The sequence below is a fragment of the Apis laboriosa genome, unplaced genomic scaffold, assembly GCF_014066325.1.
Source record: "Apis laboriosa isolate Shangri-la unplaced genomic scaffold, ASM1406632v1 scaffold18_cov149, whole genome shotgun sequence".
In the NCBI taxonomy this organism is placed as follows: Eukaryota; Metazoa; Arthropoda; class Insecta; order Hymenoptera; family Apidae; genus Apis; species Apis laboriosa.
This window is the reverse complement of record NW_025222233.1, coordinates 2,098,565-2,121,494: the sequence shown is the minus strand read 5'-3', so window position 1 is coordinate 2,121,494 and position 22,930 is coordinate 2,098,565. Positions and strand designations below refer to the sequence as shown.

The 22,930-nt window shown below is 44.8% G+C and overlaps 1 protein-coding gene across 6 annotated transcripts in view; it reads left to right on the top strand.

Moving 5' to 3' along the window:
* LOC122712092 (maternal protein pumilio-like) overlaps positions 1-22,930 on the top strand; it is a 65,729-nt gene that overhangs the window by 42,007 nt on the left and 792 nt on the right. For 5 of the 6 annotated variants that reach the window (XM_043931446.1, XM_043931445.1, XM_043931444.1 and 2 more), the window contains 9 exons: positions 15,597-15,983; positions 16,423-16,663; positions 17,248-17,412; positions 17,790-17,909; positions 18,000-18,294; positions 18,413-18,653; positions 18,862-19,252; positions 19,360-19,528; positions 19,674-22,930. The exon at positions 19,674-22,930 is cut by the window's right edge and continues 792 nt beyond it. In XM_043931446.1, the coding sequence (XP_043787381.1) occupies positions 15,597-15,983; positions 16,423-16,663; positions 17,248-17,412; positions 17,790-17,909; positions 18,000-18,294; positions 18,413-18,653; positions 18,862-19,252; positions 19,360-19,528; positions 19,674-19,989 (2,325 nt within the window). In that variant the 3' untranslated portion in view covers positions 19,990-22,930. The remainder of the gene's footprint in view (positions 1-15,596; positions 15,984-16,422; positions 16,664-17,247; positions 17,413-17,789; positions 17,910-17,999; positions 18,295-18,412; positions 18,654-18,861; positions 19,253-19,359; positions 19,529-19,673) is intronic. The other variant, XM_043931447.1, reaches the window with a different exon arrangement.

Genomic DNA, 22,930 nt, shown 5'->3' with positions numbered 1-22,930 from the left:
GAGAGAGAGAGAGAGAGAGAGAGAGAGAGAGAGTTTCCATGGGATGTCGCTTTATTATGCATACGACTGATTTGCCGTGAATTCAAGGCTGCACTTTCAGCCATATCTCGCTTAGAGACTTGTACTAGCTCTATCGCTACTCTCGTACGATTCATTCTGCGGTGAAATCGGCGCGGTTCGGCGGCGGTTCGCTTTTCATTCCGATCTCGCGTTGAAAGTATGGACGCAGAGGAGAGAGAGTGAGAGAGAGGGTTTCAGGGGGCAAGGAGATAGGCCGAGGAACGCACGTGAAGCGTCGTGCAAACAGCACGGAGGGGGGACGGGAATTTTATCCAGGGATTTTAAAGTGAAAACGCGACGATGAACTCCAGCCAAGTACTACGCCCCGCGCTAATTAACATTATTTCCTTTTCGTCGTGGCCTTCGCGAATCGGAACCGTGGTCGAACCTTTTTTTTTTTTTTCTTTCTTCGCGAAAAGAACGGATTAAAATATGTAACATCTCTTTCGCGGATTGTTAAACCAACTTTTTGAAAAGAGCGAGTTGTATGCTTCGAGATTTCCGCGCTCTTTTTCCCCCCTCTCGAGTTCTGTCGTTCCGTCCAAATCTAATCTCTCTCTCTCTCTCTCTCTCTCTCTCTGTCTCTTTTCTTCTTCCTTCGTCCCTTTTATTTCCTTTCTTTTCTTTTAAATAAATTGGGGACCCGACGTTTACACGTAGTCGCGTGGAATATTTCATTCGAGTGTCCCGTGCTCGTCCAAGTTCCGCCCGTTTTTATCCTCCCCCCCCGAGGAACAAAGTTCCGTCTTCTGTGCCCGTCGCGATAACAGATTCGCTTCTGCTCGCGGCCCGATTCTGAAATTTCTGCTGCGTGGAAAACGGGGCGTGTTTCTTCCATATCACGCGTTTCGATTTTCGTGCTCGAAGGTTAGGCCGCATTCCTTTCGATAATCGCGCTTGTCACGGTTCGATGCCCGCCCCGATCTCATATTTTATACTCCGTTTCCGACCGTGAAATTATAAGAAGAAACGTCATATTATTTCTCTCTTCGATATTTCTCTCTCGACTCGTGCTACGAACAAGGATCGTCGCTTCAACGATCGCTTTGTCCCCCTCCCCCCGCATCGGATCGCGTGTAAATAAAGACCGGTTATCAAATTGGTCGATATAAATAAGGATTAATTAGACGATAAAGCTGGCAGTTTTCTGGTAGCGCGTCGTTTAGAGACGCGATAATTCACGCGTTCCGGCCGAGACTCGCGTCACTTCCTTCCATCGCGCTGCGAATCTACCTTACGTTTAATACGTCTCACGAAGGGAATGTAATAATTACCAGGGCAGCTCTTGTTACCGCAGAGGTCTCGCGTTACCGCTGAGCAAGCGACCACGATGAGATAGCGCTCCTCCACCTTCAACGTGCTCTCTCACGTTGCCAGCCTTTTCTTGCCGCTCCAACTAACCAGAGATATATACCAGAGCCCATCGCACTCTTTTTAGCACGGTGGCTAGTTTAGTCACTTGGCGAATAGTTCTTCTGCTCGCTATTCTCGATCGATAGGAGATTGTTGATCCTCTTTCATCCACGCGCGTATTATCGCCAATGGGATTGATTGAATCTGGAGATCGAGGAAGACTCCTCGTGGACGCGTGGTAACAAGTTTAGTTTTAGTTTTAGGTATAGTTTTAAGTTTAGTTTTAGTTTTAGTTTCGTTTCGTTTTCGCCTCTCGATCGATCAACGACCGACTTTCGTTCACCATTTTTCTTTTTTTTTTCTTTTTTTTTCCCCCTCCGCGCGCGCGGTTAAAATCAAAACCGGGGAATTCGAGGCAGCGCGCGATATATACACGTCGTCGTGTAATCGAATATTGTGGCCGAACAATTTTTAGCTCACGACCGTGGTTCAAATTTAATTCGAGATTACACGGGAAATCGCGAATCTCGGATCAAATAATAGAAAATTTTTAATCGTAAATCGTTTCACCGTAATCGGAGTATCGTCTCGTTGGATTGATATTTTTGTCGCGTCATTTCACGGAAGGAATATCTCCTCTGTTATCGAAGAAGAGGACGGCAGCTTATCTTACCGTATCATCTTACTGAATTTTTCTAATTAGCTCGAGCAATTCATATATATATATATATATAACGCGCATGCGTCACATGCGTCACACGTGTGAATCGAAACGATCATCTCGCTGCGAAACGTTTCGTTAATAACAGAGAAGCCGCGTTTAATTTCCTAACGAGTTCCTTCGACCTCGAGGAACAGACTTCTGGCCGATGGTTCGCGGGACTCGATTATTCTTATCGCGACGAATTTCCGCTCCTAGCTTTTTTCACTCCGGAAACCGCCTCTTCCGCTCTCTCTCTCTCTCTCTCCTTCTCTCTTTTATTTCTCCAACTGCGTTTGGAAGAAAACGACGCATAGACGTGTCGTGGTTAATACGTTCCACGATTAATAATCGTTACAGGTCGCTCGAGAGAGAGAGGTGCCGTTTTATCGATCCCTCCTCCTCCCTCGACGTTTGAATACAAAACGGTCTCGTTCCCCGTTCCCTTCGTTCCTTCTGTCATTTTACACCGAACCGTTCCAACGATAATTCCGAGGACACACAGGTTGGAAATTACTTCGATACGCGTACGAGAGGCTTCTCTTCTCCGATCAAATCGATCGGAGATGGGTCAATTTGTACGCGATATTTATGGGGACAGGGGAGGGGGAAAAAAGAAAAAAAGAAAAAAAATCTCGTTTGTCCCCTGCGAGGAATCGAGGAGGCGACGCGTCGTCCAATTCCCCGGATCGAGGTTTCCTCCTCCTCCTCCTCCTCCTCCTCCGTCCCACGTTTCGTTGGATGGCGGCGGCGCGAATCGGTTTGCCGCCGCACGTGAAATTCGATCGTTTTTCTCTGGTCTGGAGAGGCGCGACGCCACGCGTCGTCGAGCGTGTGCTGTTCAAAGGAAGAGGAGTTCGCACGATGATAGGTATTACGCGATCCTCGAACCCGCTTTCGTTTATTACATCGAACGAGGGAGGGGAGGAATTTATTATTCGACGATTCTCGCGATACTACCCTCCTCTTTCTCCTCCTCTCCTTCTCCTTCTTTGTGCCACGTTCACGGATCGCGTATTTTCACGTGTTTCATTTAGATCGGTATTGTTGCGGGTACGCGCGGCCGCGCGACGCTTTTCATAGCCCATCAACTACCACCAACCGCCTTCGATCCTTTATTCCGCTTCGTTTCGATACCACCACGGATTTCTTTCCTATCGAGCTATTAACGGCCGACAGAAGAATTCCATTTGAAACTTGTTCGATGGAAGTTTAACCGAGGTTTGTCCCGATGGTGGGAGGAAGGAGAGGGAGGAGGAGGAGGAGGAGAAAGCCGGGCGGAGAAAGGGAGACGGATAGACGGATAGTTTGCCTTGAGACCGAGGTAATAAGCCGGAAGGTTCTTTCGTAAAAGGAAACAAAATTAAATTCTATCTCGCGGATGGTATATTGACTCGAACACGCCGCGAATATTGATGAGATTTTTTTTCTTTTTTTTTTTTTTTTAAGAGAACCACCGACTTTCGCTTACGTAATCTTTCGAGAATCGAGGATTGGTAAATAAACCGACGAATTGCAGCGCCTACGTTTCTTTCACGAGAGTTGTCTCTACGATAGCCCGGTTCGACCGGTTCACGATTTCATCGTTTATTTTTATTTTCACGATTCCTCGCCGTTATGAAAATAATTCTCACGTCTTTGGTCGCATAGATATGCCGAGAAAAGAAGAAGAGGGAAGGGAGGCAGAGAGAGAGAGAGAGAGAGAGAGAGAGAGAGAGAGAGAGAGAGAGAGAGAGAGAAAGAAGGCCCCTGAACGAGGCGAAAAGAGTCAACTTAACGGTCAAGCAACGTTTACGATCGCGGAAGTACCGTTGTTTCGCAGCGGAGCTCGAAGTTGGAACGATATTCCTGCAATTTTCTCGCCGCTTCCTTTGCCCCCTTGATTTCTATTTACGCTGATTACAGCCTCTTTTTCCCGCGAACCTTGCTATCAGCCTCGATTTCCTTTTTTTTTTTTTTTACGCCCCGTGCCTTAGATAGTGAAACGATCGATGATCTCTCTAACTGTAAAAAAAGAAAAAAAAAAAACATATTCGACGTTTCAAGAACAGAAACAACCCTCCGTATCGAATACGGTCCAAGAGATCGACGGTTCTCTTTTCGCGAAAAGAAGAAAAAAAGAAAAATGAAGGAAATAGGAAACCTCGACCTCGTGACGCGCACGAGGGCCGTGATGAAATCTAACAGCTACTCCTCCAAATCCGCCAAAGTTTCCGTCTCTCCCGAAGGAAGTTACAAACTGGCGGTAATTTCCAAGGGAGAAGCCAGATTCGAGCGTGTCTCGGATTGGCGACAGGTCTTCTAAGGTGAACGCGTAAACTTATCTAAACGTATGTAAACGTCACGTGGAGGCACCATTTCCATCGATCGATAATTCTCCTCCACGTCGTCCTCGTCGTCGTTGTCTACACACGAGCACACGATATACACGTACACACGAATACGTTCGCGTGATCGTTCGGATGGCACCAGGCCTCACCTTCGATGCCTCCCGTTTATCCATCTTTCTCTCGTGGATCACGATTACCAGCGGGCAAACGCGAGCCGCGTATAGTTGGAGGAGACGTGTATGTTTGAAAAACAATGGTCGGTGTGCAAACCAGACGATCCTAAGACCGGTGTCTAGGCCCGCTTTGTGCGCACGTACAACGCGATCCGACGTGCTCGCGCTTTCATACCGCTCTTCTACGTATCTTGCGTGTCAACGTGTTGGTAAGCGGCCGAGCCGGTGTGCGCGCCACCCTGTGTATATATGAAGAAGTGCAATCAGGGCTTACAAAGGTTGTAGCATTTCATAAAGGTCACATCCGCAACCCCTCTCTCCCTAGGGGGTATTAAAATCAACCCCCATACTTGCAGCTCGACGAGGACCTGTTTCTCTACTCTCTCTCTTTATTCCCCCCTTCCTTCTTTCTATCTCTCTCTCTCTCTCTTTATACTCTTTCCACTCGGTATCAGCGCCGATATCTTCGCTGATATTAATCGGTTCTTCCATGTTTATCGTCGTTTATTTATTTTTTTTTTCCTCGACAGTACTCGTTCCCCTCCACCCTCCCTCCCTTTCTACGTGCTCGATGTACTCTTACGATTACAAATTCATCGATTCCCGTTCATCCGTGTTAACGAGCACAACTATCCTCCCCTGGCTTTTCTAGGCTCGCCGATCGCGAGATCGGATAGCCGTGACAAATCTCTGGGAACGAGAGCAGCGGGGGAAAATGGAAAATCGAAAGAAGAAAAAAGAAGGAAAAGAAGGAAAAGAAGAGAAAAGAAACAGAGAGATTAGAAAATTGATAGACGTACACAGGCGTTATCGCCTTCGATAACGCTTCCGCGGCGCGCACGTAGAAGAAAAGGTAAACCGCGCCTCGGGACGGACAAATATTGATACGCCGATACGTTGCTGTTCGAACGTTGCTCGTGAGAAGTAGAGATATATCCCTCGCCCTTCTCCATTCCATTTCGATTCCAATTCGTCCGTTTATTCATTTTATCGACGGACGTTATCTGATAAAATCTTGGATAGTCGCGAGCCGAGTTGGCGGCCCTCTTCCCCGCTGGAAAACTCGACTCGAACGTGTGACGTTGCTGCGCGCATTCGCGTGGGCGTGGATGACGCGTGTACCGCGCTTACATGAAAATAGAGAGCGTCGTGTTAACAGACCGCGTTAACAGGCCGCCGCAACGCAGAAGGTCGGGCAAAACGACAGAGAGGCGAAGCCGAAGACAAATATTCCGTCTGGTGGACGATAACGGTCTAATAAAATCGGCGGCGCCATCGACGAGGGAAGAAGACCTTCCTCGCTCGTCTAACGTTGCCGCGACGCCCACGCCGATTTCTCTTCTCCCCCTTAATAAAACTAATTGGCTCACCTCGCTCTTTCCTCTCCGCCCTGTTTCCTTCGACCCAAACGTCGTCTCGATGGACTCGTTCCGGAGCCCACGGACAACAAATTTGCCCGAAACGAATTTGCTCAGAAAATTCGCGCTAAGGGGGAAGGGGTTGTTCCTCCCCAATCAAACAGGCCGATCGAACGAGCATCGACGAATTCGTTCTAGACGACGAATCTATATATTATCTTCTACGTTTTCGATCTTGTAAATCTGCGTTAACCGATGCTCGCTTCGCGATTTGTAATCGAAGGATCAATTGGACGATCTGAAGGATTAGGAATCGTAGGTGTCGATATTGGAACGCTTTTCATTTCCGAAATTTTTTTCAATATACAATCGATAAGGTGTTGTTTAGCTGTTGTATTGAAAAAAAGAGGATCGTAAGGGAAAGAAAGATATTTGTAAAAAATTCGGATATATCTCTCGGGTAGAAATTATTCTCGGTGTTGATGAGCAAGTATTCGGCACGGTTTCCACCAACGACACGCTTTCTTGTACGCTTCCACGCTGGACTTCCTCTAATTTCTTTCACAGTTTTTCCATTCTTCGAACGTCATTCACGTTCCGACAAGCGACAAAATCGGTCTTCAACTTTCGAATTTCTTCGCCAATCGATTTTTCTCCTCGGGAACAATTACACGGCGTTGGTTTCGCCGGAATATTTCCCACCGACACGCTTTCACGACCGATCATTCACGGATCCTATATTTGTTCAAACGCGATGATATTTCCATTTCCCGAGTTCAGATTTCGAGGGACGCGCTTTCGATTTCTTTCATCCGTTACCATTTCAATTCTACTCTCGTCCCAAAAGCTACGCTCTCCTGCCCATCATCTCTCTCGAAGTAATATCCTCAGCCACGAGCCAATTTGCCATCCCTAATTTCACCTCATTGACTACTACTTTTCTCGCGACACGCGAATCTCGAATGGGAGAGAGAAGGCGAAGGGTTGTTGGTCGAGGGTAAAAAAAAAAAAAAAAAAAGGGATCCTTCTCGTGGATCTTTCTTTTTTTTTATGAATATGATGGAGTCGCGTGTCAGAGGTCGACCCGTGTTTTTTACGTGACGCATAACGGGTGCCACGGGTGAAACAAAAAAAAAAAAAAAAGGAAAAAGAATGCCAAGAGAAAGGTGGGGCTGGTTAACGGCCCATTAGACTATGGTAGGATAACCTGGCCGCACCCTTAAAGGCCATCCAATAATAAAATCCGCGTCATTTGGCTAAAAGCTACCGCGAAGGGGTATCTGGTATCAAGGTGTGGCTTTAACCCTTATCACGCGAATTTTCCTTCATCGAGTTTGCCTCCCTCCCTCTCCCTCTCTCTCTCATTTCCTCTCCGCATCCACCTTCTCTCTTCCTTCCCTTTTTTTTTCGTTCTCAACTTTTTCAACCCCCTCCCTCCCCCGTGGGATTGTCCGTCACCGATAAGAGGACGCGTGTCCCGACGAGAGAGTTTATTTTAATTGAATTTCGCAAACTAGGGTAGGTAAGCGCTTACAACGCCGGAGAGGCCGCGGTGCGTGCCGAGAGACCGAACGAGAACCACGAATAGACGGTTACAATGGCCATTGTCTTCCGAGGGGTCCGATGCGGATACGTCTATGGACTAGCTCGATAATTGTGTGTTCCCGTTCCACGTTCATTTTTTTTTTTTNGTTCCACGTTCTTTTTTTTTTTTTTTTTTTTTCGTAGCGAGTTACGAATCCCACGAAACTGGCGTCTATCGCGAACGAGATCGCCTTCTAACCGTTCAGATTCGCCAAGGTTTCACGTAACGGTATAACGATGGTAGGAACGGGTGACCATGACGCGTCTGCACTCCTGTGTAAAAGTAAGCCGATTCTTCTTCGTTCCAGGTGTGTGTGTGTGTGTGTGTGTGTATTAGGTTTCGACATCGCGTTCAACCTGTTCGAATCCACATCCTGTATGCCGGAGACACATACACATTCGATAATGTTCTGTCATTTTGCATTTATTTTTTTCTTTTGCGTCTCGAGAAAAAAGGATAAATGTATCGCGACGAAGGGATTTGTGTTGTGCTCTTCCTGGATGGATGACGTTAACGAAACGCCTCGACGCGAAAAGAACGATTCATTTCGGTGGCTGGTTGGTGAACGGTACAAAGTCAGGAGGGTATCGTGCGTGGAGCGCGAGGTTGGGTCAATTCGATCGATTCCCGGTGTCTGGGGAACCGGTTTCTGCCGATGGAACATTAACACCAGCGGTTCTCCGCAACCGGCACACAAACACGCTCACGCTCCACACAGGTATTGTATACCTGGGCCCGCGATCGCGTGATTCGTACCGGGAACTGGGAAAAGAACGGACGGACCCCTTGCTTAGAAAGTTGGTAAGCTGGATCGGGGGACCTCGTTATCTGGAACGAACGGTAGCAGCCATTGTGAAACAACATTGCTTTTACAACACTGTTAACCACCGTTTGTTGTCCCAACCTCGGTGGATAAAAAGTATTTGAAAACTTTCCCCGTCCAAGCTGCTTGCTCCACTTAGAACTGATTCTATATAGGGACGATTCTTTTTCCTCCAAATCGCTGTCCAATTGAAAATTGTTTTCGAACCCTCGATCTCTCTCTCTCTCTCTCTCTCTCTTCCTCCCTCCTTCTTTGAATCGAGGTGTATCCGAACACGCAACGACGTTTTCTCCCCGATTAATTAGTCATTCCACCGCTTTAATCGTACAACGTCTGCACGCGATTTCACGTCGCGGAACGAACGCAGCCGCGTTACGGTCAATGAGAAACCGGACTGGAATACTGGCCAAGTTCATGACTCGGTCAAATCTGCGAGCGAAATACCGGCAACTATGCGAATTCCGGCCTTGTACACCGCTCGAAATACCGTAACGCCGCTGAAAGCGGCGGTAATTCCAGGAAACGATCGACGTCTCTGGGAATCGTCCCTGCAATCGGACACCCTCGACCCTTGACCTCTTTCCATCCGAAATGAGAATTCATGCTGGATTGCTATCTTTGCCACCGTCGTCATCGTCGTCGTCGTCGTCGTCGTCGTCGTTCCTGTCTTTTTTCTTCTTTCCGTCGATCGAGAACGCCTCAAGGAAGGAATAATCCATTCCGCTGCATTCACCGGGTTCCTCGTTCCGTTCGTATCGTTTTTAATTGTTGCGTCCCCGATTATTCGTGATAGCCATCGAACCGAGCGTTCTCGAATCGAGCTCGGCTTCTGTAAAAGTAAACCGGAATTCTGTTGTTCGAACGAATATAATATTCATTCTCGTTGTTGCAAAAGAGTTGTCCGACGATAAAACAGACCCGTGATCGTGACTCGTGCTCTCTCTTTCTCTCTCTCTCTCTCTCTTCGTTCTGGAACTCTCCGGAACGATCGATTCGAGAGGAAATTCGCGATAAAAGGCCCGTTCGGCTCAATTAATCTCGCCGTTGTTGTCGAGAAAACGGTAAATTCGCCAGACTTTTCTTGTAATTAATTGTAAGGGGGGGGATACAATTGGAATCGTGGGTTATACACGTCGCGATGGTGCATTTAGATCGATCGGGAATCATCGTCCCGAATCGTAACACCGTATACGTACGCAGAGCTGGGAACGTACACGGAGGAGACACCCTGTATATTCCATACACGCAGTCAGGTGAGTTAACGGTGCTCCGAAGCGGTTAAGTAACGGGCTTCTCCGCTATTTGTCGTTGTACTTTTATTTCACGCAAACAGCCCAGGTTTCACGGATTCTCCCGCTCCTCCGCCTCGCCGTCTCGTCGTCGCTTTTTTTTTCGATTCATCGATACCAGCGGCGTCCCGCTTTTCACGCCGCATTTCCCACCGAGCCCCTCGAACCGAGGCCATTTTTTCTTTTTTCTCTCTCTCTCTCTCTCTCGTTTCTCTCATCCCTCGATCGATCGAAAAGCGAAAAGATCACATCGAGGAGATCACCCATCGATCCTCTTGATTCGAAGAAGAAATTCGATTTTTTCGTTTCTCGATTGGCAACGCGAGAATTTCCCTTACCTTTCGTGCCTTTTGTTCCACGAGTGTGGCGAGCGTTGCGCAGGTTCGCCGAGCGAAATATCAGCGAGGGCTCGTAAAACGGTCGTTCAAGGTTGATATTCAGATTGGCGGCAATCAAAGCAAGTTAACGGCGTTGCTCGCCGCGAAATGTTAATAAATTTCAGCGAAACTCGTCTTCGGCAAAGCGGTTCGCTACGTGCGCGTTAACCCTCTAACCAAACGGAATAGCGACTTTAGACCCGTTTGGTTCGGAATCAATAATACAGGAGCTCGCCTAGGAGATATGGTAATGTGCAGGCCGAAATCTAGATTCGGTTCAATTCAACCTGGTGGAAAGTTTTACCGTCTAGTTTCCACTCGCCGCGGATACTATGCACGAACATTTCTCTCTCTCTCTCTCTCTCTCTCTCTCTCTCTCTCTTTCTCTCTGACGCAACACGTTCGTTTTTCGAAACGAAAACGAGAAGCCTGGCTTTTCGTGGAAGACGTGGAAAATCTAAAAAAAAAAAAAAAAAAAAAAAGAAAAGAAAATTATGCGGAGACAAAGCTATTTTTTTCTTGCACGAGTCGAGAAAAGAAGGGAACGCACAACGCGTCACCCACCTATCCAGGCTTAGAATACGTAATTATCGAGGTACGCGTGACATTACAAGGCCAACGAAGCGTAGCCCGTCTATCGATACTTACTAGTTGCAACCCATTTTCAAGTTAGCTTCCTGACGTCAGCATCGATCGTGCATTGAAAAGCACGTTTCGGTTGGGACAGATGCGATCTTGGAAGATCCCCTGATTGTGCAATCTTGTTTTCTCTCTCTCTCTCTCTCTCTCTCTCTCTCTCTCTCTCTCTCTCTCTCTCTGCCTCCCCCGATGAAATTCATAGATTAGGTAACATGTCTCTTTCGCTCCTTCCCCTCTCCACTCTGTTATTCAGACTTGTGTAACGGTATAATCGTCGATTTGAAACGATATGAAATCATCTTTAAACGGTCGTGGGTATAATACTCGCGTACGCAAGTGGGCGAACTATTATTATTCACGGTGTGCGTGTATTTATATATATATATATTATATATATATATATAAAATAATCGGTGATAATCGGTGCATATTGACCTTTCGATATAAGATAAGCGATCTTGTTTCTCGAAAGGTTCTCGTCAAGTTCGTGTAATAAGCGCGTGAAAAAGATCGGTCGGGGTTCCGATCGGTAATAACGGGGCATCGAGTGTGTTGGCAGTGTCAAACGGTGAAACTAAAATGAAAACTAAAATGCGTTATCGAAACTGTGCGGCAACAGCGATATCCGCGCTGTTATCAAAGTTTCTCGCGATTGTGACAATGCGAAACGATAAAACGGTTGTGGTGGGGGAGGGGGGGGGGAGGCTGGTGGCGGCGGATGCATGCTCCGATTCGAGAGACCCGTTTTCATGCCCGTATTACATCGATCTTTTTCCATGCCGCGCGAGTTTTACGCGTGTAGAACACGAAGGGAAACAACACACCGCACGCTATGTATTAACGACAAAAGTTATCGCGCCGCGCGTCCAAACGATTTCTCTTCCTCTCTTGGAAGGGTCGGCCGGTAGTAACGCGTTCCGCCACGTCGAAAGTGCAATCACGCGCCGGTGATTGTTGTTCGACTATGAAAACAAGAAAAGGGGAGAAATAAAAAAAAGAAAGACAATGAACGATGTCTTTTCCGTTTTATTTTATCTGCCGCGACACAATACGACACCGGGGCCGTAAAGTTGGTCGAGCTTTACCGGACTGCTTTCCAGAGAGAGAGAGAGAGAGAGAGAGAGAGAGCGTTTCATCGAGCGAAAAACATCGCGGTCGAAAAATTTCGATCCTCGAAACGATCGATCGGTTTTCGGTTCGCGCGCGAAAGAAAGGCGCGTTTCGTGCGGTAAAATGTTAAAGTTACCATTCGAAGCACGCCGTTTTGAAAGTCAAACGAGCACGCTCGAAAGTTCGTTGAACCTCCTCGTCCCGGGCTAAACCCGTTTTCACGACCGCGTTGCGGAGGGATTTAGTAACGAATATCTCCTCGCTCTTAATGGTTCTTATATCACTGATTACGCCCCGTTGCGGGGCCGCTTTTGCCGTCGGTAATCGAACCACGGGCTTCTCGCCAATTCTCTTCCCATTCTCCTCCACTCTCCCCGCGCCTTTTCTTCCCAAACCTCCTCCTCCTCCTCCTCCTCCTTTCAACGCTCTTATCTCCTGCCCACCGCGATTTGATAAGCTACGTATCCGCGTCCCCTTCCCCCACTTTTTAAGAGGCAATCGCGCTCTTTGAAATACCTGTTATACGAGTTCCCCCGAATTTCCCCGAGCTCTCGCCCAAACCTTTAATCCATGCCGTTTCTCCACTTCCTCCACCTTATATACCGTGGTCGTAGTCGAGCGCGCCGCACGGTGCTCCTCGTGTACATTCGATTAGCAGCGAATACGAGAGTGGAAATGGATCGTGGGCGAACACGGGGATTGGTCGTGGGAGGCGGAAAACTCAGCCATTAAGGACGGGATAATGCCCGGAAGGAGGGTTTTCGAAAAATCTGGCAACGATTGTCACGGTCGACTCGTGCCAGATTCCTCTCTTCAGCGTGTGGATACACTCGAGCGTGAGAGAGAGAGAGAGAGGAGGAGGAATCAATAGGCCGGTATTGTAGCGCGGATTTGTAAGCCGCCGGCGGAAACCTTACGTATTCAACAGTGAGTCACACTTCCAGGAACGTATCCCAGCCCTCTTCTCTCACCTACAACAATGTTCTCGGCCATTGTTTCCCAACCCTTGCCCAAAATCAAACGGTCCCCCCTCCCCCCTCGGTTCTCTGTGTGTCGAGCTTCAACCCCATTTTTTTTTCCCTTCAACCCCTTTTCAAACGCAATCACCGTGATTTCCATTTAGGCGTTCGTTTTCACCTCTTCCTCTAGTTCGAGGGCACTAATGACTTCTGCGACTCTAATGGCTCCCGCTGCAACTTCCCATTCAAAATTGTGCCGCGCGAATCGAGTAGCCCCTCGACAACCGTTCTTTTCCGCGCTTCTCCTCTCGTGGTGTGTCGATCACGCGTCAGACACACCATGATCCTGCCCCGCGTCTCGTTCGACCACACTCTCTCTCTCTCTCTCTCTCTCTTTTAATTTCTAGCGCACTTGTGAACACTTGTTGGAAAATGAAAAACTCGGGTGTTGAGCGAATCGAAACTTAATCGGCGGTGGGTAAGATGGAATGATAGAACAAGGGGCATCCCGGTTTCGAGTATCCATTGATTCGTATATCTCGCCGCATGGGTCAGGTCGTCGATAATATCATATGTATATGTATCGTGTTATCAAACAATTGACAGATGTATCGATCATAATATTATTATTGTTGTTATTATTATTATTAGGATGAGAATTAGGACGATTGTTGCTCGAAAATAGGATTAGAATTGCCAGAAGACAGTCGTCGAGGCGAAAGACGAACACAGGCCCCAGTCAATTCTTCGCTCTCGATGCTCCAAATGTGGACGGTAAGGAAGTAGGTCAAAGTTGATCGAAACTGGGTCGAGATTTTTCAAATTTTTCTCCGTGTCCGGGAAAATTTTCTGCGTCGCGCCGTCGTCCTTCTATATTAAATATCGATCGTTCCAATCGATATTTAATAACAACTTCGTTCGATTTATATTTGATGATAAACACGATCAAAGAATCGCGACGGAGTTGTTGTTCAAAATCACTTTTCTCTTCGGGTTTTGTGTTCATCTTTGCCGAACGACGAAATCGGACAAAAATTATTATTATAATATATTATATATACTTTTTTTTTTTTTTTTATCAAAATTGGTCGAACTCTCTCGAAGGAAGGAACGAATAATACGAACGCGTAGATCGGAGGAGAAGAGGGAGGGGTGTCCAAGGTTCGCATGTATGGAACAATCAACGTAACCGTGGCCTTGGCTGCGAAGCTCGAGCTCGTCGCTTCCGGAAGAGGTTAATACCCGAAACGCATCGCTGACTCGGAGGGCTAGAGCGTGTCGTGAATGGTTCAAGTTTCTACGCTCTCGCGGAGCAACAACCTACACGGAACAATGCCTATTTATTTAGACACAGATCGTTGTGTTCGTTAAGGGAGTCCGGAGGGATAATTTTTATGGTCAAAGTTAATGATGGTACGGGAGGAAAAAAATGGTCGTAGGTGGTCGTCGCCCTTCCCCCCCTCCCTCTCTCTCTCTCTCTCTCTCTCTCCCTCCCTTGCCGTAACGAGTAAAGCTAAGTATTATTACTCGACAAAAGATACCCGATGCATTCTTCTCTCCTCGGTTAAATGAAACGTTGAAACGCGAAATAACTATTCTCCCGTAATCCGTTTTGCAATCCTTGCAATTAGCGTTGACGTAACGCGTTTAACGCGTTCCGCTCGAAACCTTTCTTCGTTGGAATTCGTTCTTATTCGATCTTTCCCCTCTATTCCGGGCTTCCACGGATTTTTCCACGTAGAAGAAACTTGTACGATGTTTGCCTGGTTCGGTCGGTGAAAGCCGCCTCGTCGGTGGAACACGAAGATTTTCGTAGCCGATAAAAGCCAATGGGAACCGGACTAGACGCGATTCTCTCTCTCTCTCTCTCTTTCTCTCTCTCTCTCTCTCTCTGGTCCAACGAACCACGGTCAAATCTCGTAGCGCGTTTGTCGGTCAATTAGAGCCGGAGTGAGTACACCGGCGAACATAGAGGCGAACGCTTGTCGGTGAACGTCCGCAGGGGGTCGTCGACCCAAGCCAACTAGGCTTTGGTCGTCTACGGCTTTAACGTTGCTTTTACACCGGCTATCTGTGCTCAACGTGGACGATCCATCCTCCCTCCCTCCCTCCCTCTCCCCTCTCCCATCTTTCGACCTTGATCCGAAACTTTAAACCTGGCCGGCTCTCGATTCTCCCGACCCGGGAACAGGAACGTGTCATCGGTCATCGAGCCCCGGAGAAAACGATTACGTTACCGTCGTGAGGAATTCGCGCGCGATCAACGATTCGATCCGTGTGTGCGTGTGTGTGTGCGCGCGCGTCTCTCCCGACGGCTACTTTCCACGCTCCTCCGTAAATGATCTCTGTCCAAACGATTGGAGTTTTGCCCACGGTTCCTCTCGTTGAAACGCTCGCCGGCCATTGTCGAATAAATTAAGACGATGGGGACGAGGCGAGATGACGTCATTTCGCAATGTTTCGCACGCCCGCCACGTACATACCGCCAAAAATTCCCAATCGTCCATCTATCCATCCATCTTTCCTATATCCGATCCCTTTCTTTCTCTACCGAAACCAGTAGCTCGTTAATAATCGAAGCACGGTCTTAATGTCATCAGCAGCGAGTGGTATATTAATAAACACGCAGAAAACACTTGAAAAAAATTATTACAATACTTCCTGTGCATCGAATCTAACGTGCCTATAATGCTCCAGTAAGTAGACCTCGATCCGAATCGTTACGAAAGTAACGGAATTTTATGCGCGCGAGAAATTGTTGGAGGGGAGGAGGGGCGGAAAAAAAAAAAGAAACGATTCGTCGTCGATCGACGAGTGATCTCGAACATCCTTTGTTACAGCAATTGTTCCGAAGTCAGCCGCAAGGAGCCACCCCTCAACAGTTACAGCTGCTGCAGCAACAGCAACAACAGCAGCAGCAGCAATACTTGGCCGCCTCTCAGGCGCAGCAGCAACAGCAGCAGCAGCAGCAACAAAACTTTCCCACGGCACCGTACACAGTGATCAGTGGACAAGAACCGTATGTAGGAGCATTGATAGCCGGAGCACCACCTCCAGTTGTGCCACAGTATTATGGAGTCGCGCCATGGGTTTACCCGGCCGGATTGTTGCCTCAGGCACCTCCGCAAGCTGCCGCTCCACCACCACCTAGGAGACCGCTTACACCATCCTCGGCCGCAGCAGCGGCAGCTGTCGCTCAAGACACTGCAAATAATTTGGCCCAGAGTGTAAGCAAGTTAATTAGCTAGCCCGCCGCTCCCTCTCCGAATGGATGCAGCTACAGTCCGCTTAGAAACAAATCCTATTGTCGTCGCGGGAATTTATTCGAGTTTATTGCCTATCCACGTTTTACATTGTGCAAAGTTTCGCACACACGCGTAACACACGTTTGAACACGTTTCTCGATTAAGATTGACCGTGGAGATTAAATATAAACTTCGAGCACCGATTCGCCAGCCTTATTAACATTCCAAAAGTTTTCTGTATCGTGCGTAAGTACGAGGAAGGTAGCATAGCGGATATTTTATTCTTGGAATAAGAATCCTCCTTTATTACGATGAATCGAGTCGTAACTATGTAACGTAACGTCTCTTTCTCTCTTTCTGTCTCTCTCTTTCTCTCTCTTTTTTTTTTTTGTATATTGCATGTTGACATTTTCGCGCACAGGTTCAAGGCCAGTATCAGGTAATACCAGCGTATTACGATCAAAATGGATCCATCGTGATGGGCGGGGTGCGGGGGTTAAGCTCAGCCGCGACCCCCATGAGATTAGTCAGTCCGGCGCCTGTTTTGGTAAACAGAGCCCCGTCACAACCACCACCTGGACCACCAGCTCCACCACCACCGAGTCTATATTCTCAACCAACTCCTACGTCCCACAGTAACGCAACACCCGGAGAATGTTTGGGTAAGAAACAGTTGACGTTTGAGATTGTAATTAAATATTATATGAATATAATAGGACAGTTCATCAATATTTGTAGATATGTGTTATCTTTTTTTTTTTCTTCGACGTATTGGTTTATTTTCCTACGTGATACATATATATATATATATATATAAATTTATATAATGTATAGTCTATTATATATAGATATGCATGATACGTTAATTAAGCATCGATGAATTTTTGAAAGATAATTATATATACAGCTCTATATATATATATACATACATACTTTTACATATACATGTCTATACATATATATATACATATATATTTATATATTAAGGTCGAATAACTTTTCTGTTGTCTGTATATATACGTCTGTATACACGTCACGTTTATTACATTAACCTCGTGACTAAAAAAAAGAAAAAAAAGAAAAAAAAAATATGTTAGTACGAATTCGTTGTCGATAGCGGATAGCGTGCGTGTGTATGTGTTGTGAACGGTGTTACCGCTAGGGTTATAGACGGTATAAGGTCGGTAAGGTACGGCAAATTAATTGATAACTAAGAGCGTGTGTGGGTTGCGGGCTTTTGGTGCAGGTCTGGCGGCGTGCAGTGCAGCAGCAGTGGTTGCACAGGCTCAAGCAGTCGCGGTGCAGCAGGCACAGCAACAAGGATCAGGACTAGCCGCAGGTTTAGCGGCGCTAGGATATGGCGGCTCCCCTCTGGGGGCATTGGGCTCGCCCGCTCAGCTTCAGAGCACAGGTACACACGTCAATAGACGACGAACAAGAGAATCTTTTGAAACGGCTGTTTATTTCAGTTTTCAGGCGTCGTCGGTGTCCTCGATTCTGTCTTTCTCTTCTCTCTCTCTCTCTCTCTCTTTCTCTCTATCTCTATATATATCTATCTACCTCTCTTTTTGTACATAACGATCGTATTTGTTTGCATGTTTTGCGAAAGCCTATCGTTTGTCTTTACACACTTGTCATTTTACAACGTGTGATCCTCTCAAGTGATCTTCTAATTCTCGTGTCTTTTTTTAAAAATCAGAGTATCTCGAGTATCCGGTACGTTTCGGTCCCTCTCTTTGGTGAATTTCGACGTTTCAAAATCTTGCGTCTCTTCTTTTTTGTTCACAGGTTTAGGCCTTGGCGCTTCTTCAACCGCGCGAAGAGATTCCTTCGATAGAAATACATCTGCTTTCAGTCCTAGTTTAGAATACAGCCGCGCCAAGTGGCCACAGAGTTACGGAGCCTTAGGTATGGGGTTATCCCTGATGTTTATATACTCTGCTCCCTTACGATTTACGTACGTTTACCCACTACGTATCGCCTCGATCTTATTTACAGGCACGGTAACAGCATCGCCAAGCCCGTTGGGATTATCCTTGACACCGCCGCCAACTTTGGGAGGATCTTTAGGCGGGCTCGTCGGTGGAGCCAGCCGTGTATCCGCCGCCCCCGGCGCCGAGGCCAAATTCCGGGCCAGCGCGGTTCCAGCTTTAACAGCTAACGGGGTTTTCGGCTCTAGTAGTTCCCTTTTCCCGAACTTGGTGGGCAAACCTGGCCGCGGTGGTACGACCAGCATCGGAGATAAAAACGCCGGTGGACGATCACGTTTGCTAGAAGACTTCAGGAATAATCGGTAATCTTCGAGTTATCATTTGGGAGAGGGGGAGGGAAGGAGAAAGAAAGAAGGAGGAGATATGGTATTATCGTCTGGCAGCCAGCTTATGTTACGAGCAATTTCTCATATGCTTCAGATTCCCGAGTCTTCAGCTACGTGATCTGGCCAATCATATAGTCGAATTCAGTCAAGATCAGCACGGTTCCCGTTTTATTCAGCAGAAATTAGAACGCGCCTCGGCTAGCGAAAAGCAACTTGTGTTTCAAGAAATCCTTACCTCTGCTTATTCATTGATGACCGATGTTTTTGGAAATTATGTGATTCAGAAATTCTTTGAGTTTGGTACACCGGAACAGAAATCCACACTTGCCCAAAAGGTAATTTCAACGATCGTTTCTTATTTTTAATACAATTTAGTTCAATACGAAAATTTGCTTTCGATGATGATTTTTCTTTTTTTGCGTGTCAACTGATTTTCACATTGATCGAAAAATAATTGTATCTGAACAATGGTTGGGGTAGGATCGGAGAAGAAAATTTCTAGATTTTCTTAATTTTATATTTTATATAATTATTGTATTTTAGGTACGAGGACACGTACTACCTTTGGCACTGCAAATGTACGGTTGTAGAGTGATTCAAAAAGCTCTCGAATCGATCGGACCAGAACAACAACAAGAAATAGTCCGAGAACTAGACGGTCATGTTTTAAAATGCGTTAAAGATCAAAATGGGAATCACGTTGTACAAAAATGTATCGAATGTGTTGAGCCACGAGCGTTACAATTCGTAATTGGAGCATTCGCTGGCCAAGTTTATTCTTTGAGTACTCATCCATACGGTTGCAGAGTGATTCAACGTATTCTCGAACATTGCACCCCTGAACAAACTCAGGGGATTCTTCAAGAATTACATGCTGCTACCGATCAACTCATTCAAGATCAATACGGCAATTACGTGATCCAGCATGTACTCGGTGAGTGTTGTTTAATTACTAGAAAAAAATAGAAAAATAGAAATATTAGAAATATATTTTACGCAAAAAATAATTCACTTTTTTACGTATGTTTTTTTGCTTTAAAGAACACGGTAAGCCAGAAGATAAAGCACAGTTGATTAGTAGTGTTAGAGGTAAAGTACTTACTCTCTCTCAACATAAATTTGCGAGTAACGTTGTTGAAAAATGCGTAACTCATGCTACGAGACAAGAGCGTGCTGTACTCATTGAAGAAGTGTGCGGATTTAATGACAAGTAAGTTTTTATATTTGATTTAATTTTTATATTTGTCGTTAAGGCAATAAGTATTATTTTCAATCAACTTTTTTTTTTAATCACAATTTTATTGCTTCTTGTTCGTAACTAATTATTTGTATTATTTGTACTTGTTACGAAATAGCGCATTAAACGTCATGATGAAGGATCAGTATGCCAACTATGTGGTTCAAAAAATGATCGATGTAGCAGAACCAGCGCAACGTAAGGTATTGATGCACAAGATCCGCCCACATTTAGGTAGCTTGCGCAAATACACCTATGGCAAGCACATCATTGTCAAACTAGAGAAATTCTTCATGAAAACTGCATCCGCGATGGGAGTGGCAACGCCTGCTGGAGCTTCGAGTGGTGGAGGTGATCTTGGTCCTATCGGACCGCCTGCTTCTGCTGCTGGTCCAGTATCTACACCAGCTCAGCAGCCAACGCAGGTTTTATAAACGTACGAATTCGAAAAAAGTAAAAATTTGAAGATTTTTGTACGTTCAAGAAAAAACACGTACCAACATCAACATCTAATATTTATGCAACGTATCGCCATTAAATTTAATGGACGAGGAAAAAAAGGATGCATTTCGCACCGTTTATCTCGTTGTCCCTTCTTGCAAGTATAAAGCTGAAAGAAAAAGAAGACGCGCGTATCCATTTAAGACGAAAAAAAAAAAGAACTACCGAGACGATTTTTCTTATTTTTGCAAAACCGTAAAAGAAAAAAGAAAAAAATAAAAGGGGAAATTAACAATTTGTACAGAACAACAAGAATGGACAACGCGAGAAAACGGTGCAAGGAGGAAAAAAAAAAAAATTTCAAGGTCAAATGTGTGTCAGGAAAAATCAACTTCTAGAATAACGTTAGAGGTGCAGTGCATTTTTTTTATTAGTAATCCAACGTGCTGCCGAGTAATATATTCATAGCAATTTTACATTGAAATGTCACGAAAGTTGCATTAATAACCGTTCGAGAACCGAGTTTCTTCGCAACAATTGGATAAAGCTTTCAGCAATTGTATATGAGAAACTGTAGTGCTGAGATGGTTGATTGTCTTTTAAGCGCCTCTCGTTTATCACTGAGTTTTAGAGCAATTCCAACGGCACGATAATTCCGATAATTTATAAGAATTTGGGTAAAATTGTTATTTAACCCGTTATCCTTTTTAAACTCAGCACTTTTGAAGGAGCATAGCTCCGGTCCTCTGGTAAACATTTAAACGCATACGTAAAAAAAGATGTAAGAAGGGACAATGGAAAGTAGGAGAAGTTGGATGAGTCATACGGCTCGACGTGATTAAAGCTCGGTAAAAAACAGCAAAGAATTCAAAGAAGAAAAAATTGTGTTTAGACAGCTAGGATAGATCTTAGAGCTGCATGCATTTATATCGAGTTGTAACGAAAGTGTGATGGCCGTCTTTAAACTTTATGCACGAAACGTTTTGATCGCAAGTGTACCGTACCTATCTTTGCACGCTAAAAGTAGTATTATCTTTTTACGTGCGGTATACGTTCGATCAACGAATCGATATCGGTTCAAGATTCGATAGAGGTTAGGAGCTACTGATATGTTGATTGTATCTAGCATAACGTTCGACATGGGAATGAAGCTGAGTATCCCTGACCTGACAGCTAATCTGCCCTTTGATTGCTTCAAATTGTTCGTGAAAGGAAAAAAAAAAAAAAAAAAAAGAAAAAAAAAAGAAGATGGAAAGGAAAATCGATTTTAATATTCGTTTTTACATTTATAGAAATTTCAAAGATGAATCAATATATTATGTACATGTATGTATTTTTTTTTTTTTTTCTTAGAGACGGAATTTAGCACGAGATGAAAAGAATGAAACAAAAAGACAGAAACAATGAGGAGAGACATCAAGTCGTCAGCACGGTTCTCCTTTGTTCATTTTTACGTTTGTCGCCTTTAAGCGCGAAGCATTTTTTTTCTACTCTTACATCCTTCTTGTATCCCTTTTTCCCTGATCCTTATCCCTTTGCTCTCTTCCTCTTTATTCCTGAGATCCTCAAATTTTGTAAATTGTGATATAAATAAATAACAAATGTGTATAGGTACGACGTGACAACCCTATCGTGAGGAACCGTAAATTCAATGAATATTTTATTTTTCACGGGAATTCTCTCCTTTTTAACGGACTTTGTGAATATCGTGTATTATAATAATTACTAATTATATTAAATTTAAATATGATTTACGTTCTAATGCTGCTGACCTTCGATCAATATACGTTGATATTTCCCTTTCTCCTACCGTTTTAAAAATGGTTTCTACCATCTATCGACACTCCCCTCCCTTTCCCCTTCCCTATTTCCATACACATACAGGCACCATACATTTACATATACTTTCCAATTGTAAAATATGAAGATTTTTGACAAAGGAGACGCTCTAGAGGAAAGAAATCGTTTATGTTCAGATTCATCTAAAAAAATCCCTCGACCCCTTATAATTCAATCCCTTAAGATCCCTTCTACTCTTAAATAATCGCAGCCATCGCATTGAATCGCGATGATTCTTGAACGTAACTGAGACCCATTGTACATTGTATAAATGATAACGCGTTCTTTAAAGGAAGAAAAACGTCAGGAAATTGATGTTCCCAATGCGTGTGTATCTATATCTTTTCGCGCCATTTGTTTTCCTATCCTTTTACACATTTACACATTAGAAAAACATATTGTACACACCAATCATTTTTGATTGTAATATATATATCACACACGACGGTTGGAAAGAGCACCTCTCAGCTGTTTTCAATAACATCGTACTTGTTCTTTCTTATCGCAGTTTTACACTATAAAAAAAGGACACACGTAAATATATTTTTTTTCGTACCTTTTTTCCTCTCTGTGGTTCTGAAAAAAATCATCCTGATCATTTTAACGGTTAGCTTCTGTCATCGCATATGCATCAATGCATTTTGCGATATTTTCTCTGTGTTTCTAAAGTTTTGTAACGCGATAAAATTGACCATTGATCGAGATTATCAGTTTCATCGTATCTTTTCCAAAAGGATATCTTTTGTACAATTTTTCATGTACTTTTAATCCTTTTAGTGGACGTTCACATATTATTTGTGCGTAGAATTTTTATTCGTATAGAACGCATTCTTAAAGGGGTAAAAGTCGAACAAGATAAATTAGAAAAACTCGTAGCTTGTTCTTCTAAGATTTTATTACGAGAAATTTCAAGAATGGATCAGCATTTCGAATTAAAATGTTTCATCTAAATCACTTCACGAGTCGTGTGTATATAATTTGTACAAAAAAAAAAAAAAAAAAAAAAAAAGAAAAGAAAAGAAAAAGAAGAAAGACTTTCTTCTTCCCCACTGCAGAAAGAAAATTTCGTTAAGTTTTTAAATTCGACGTTCGTAT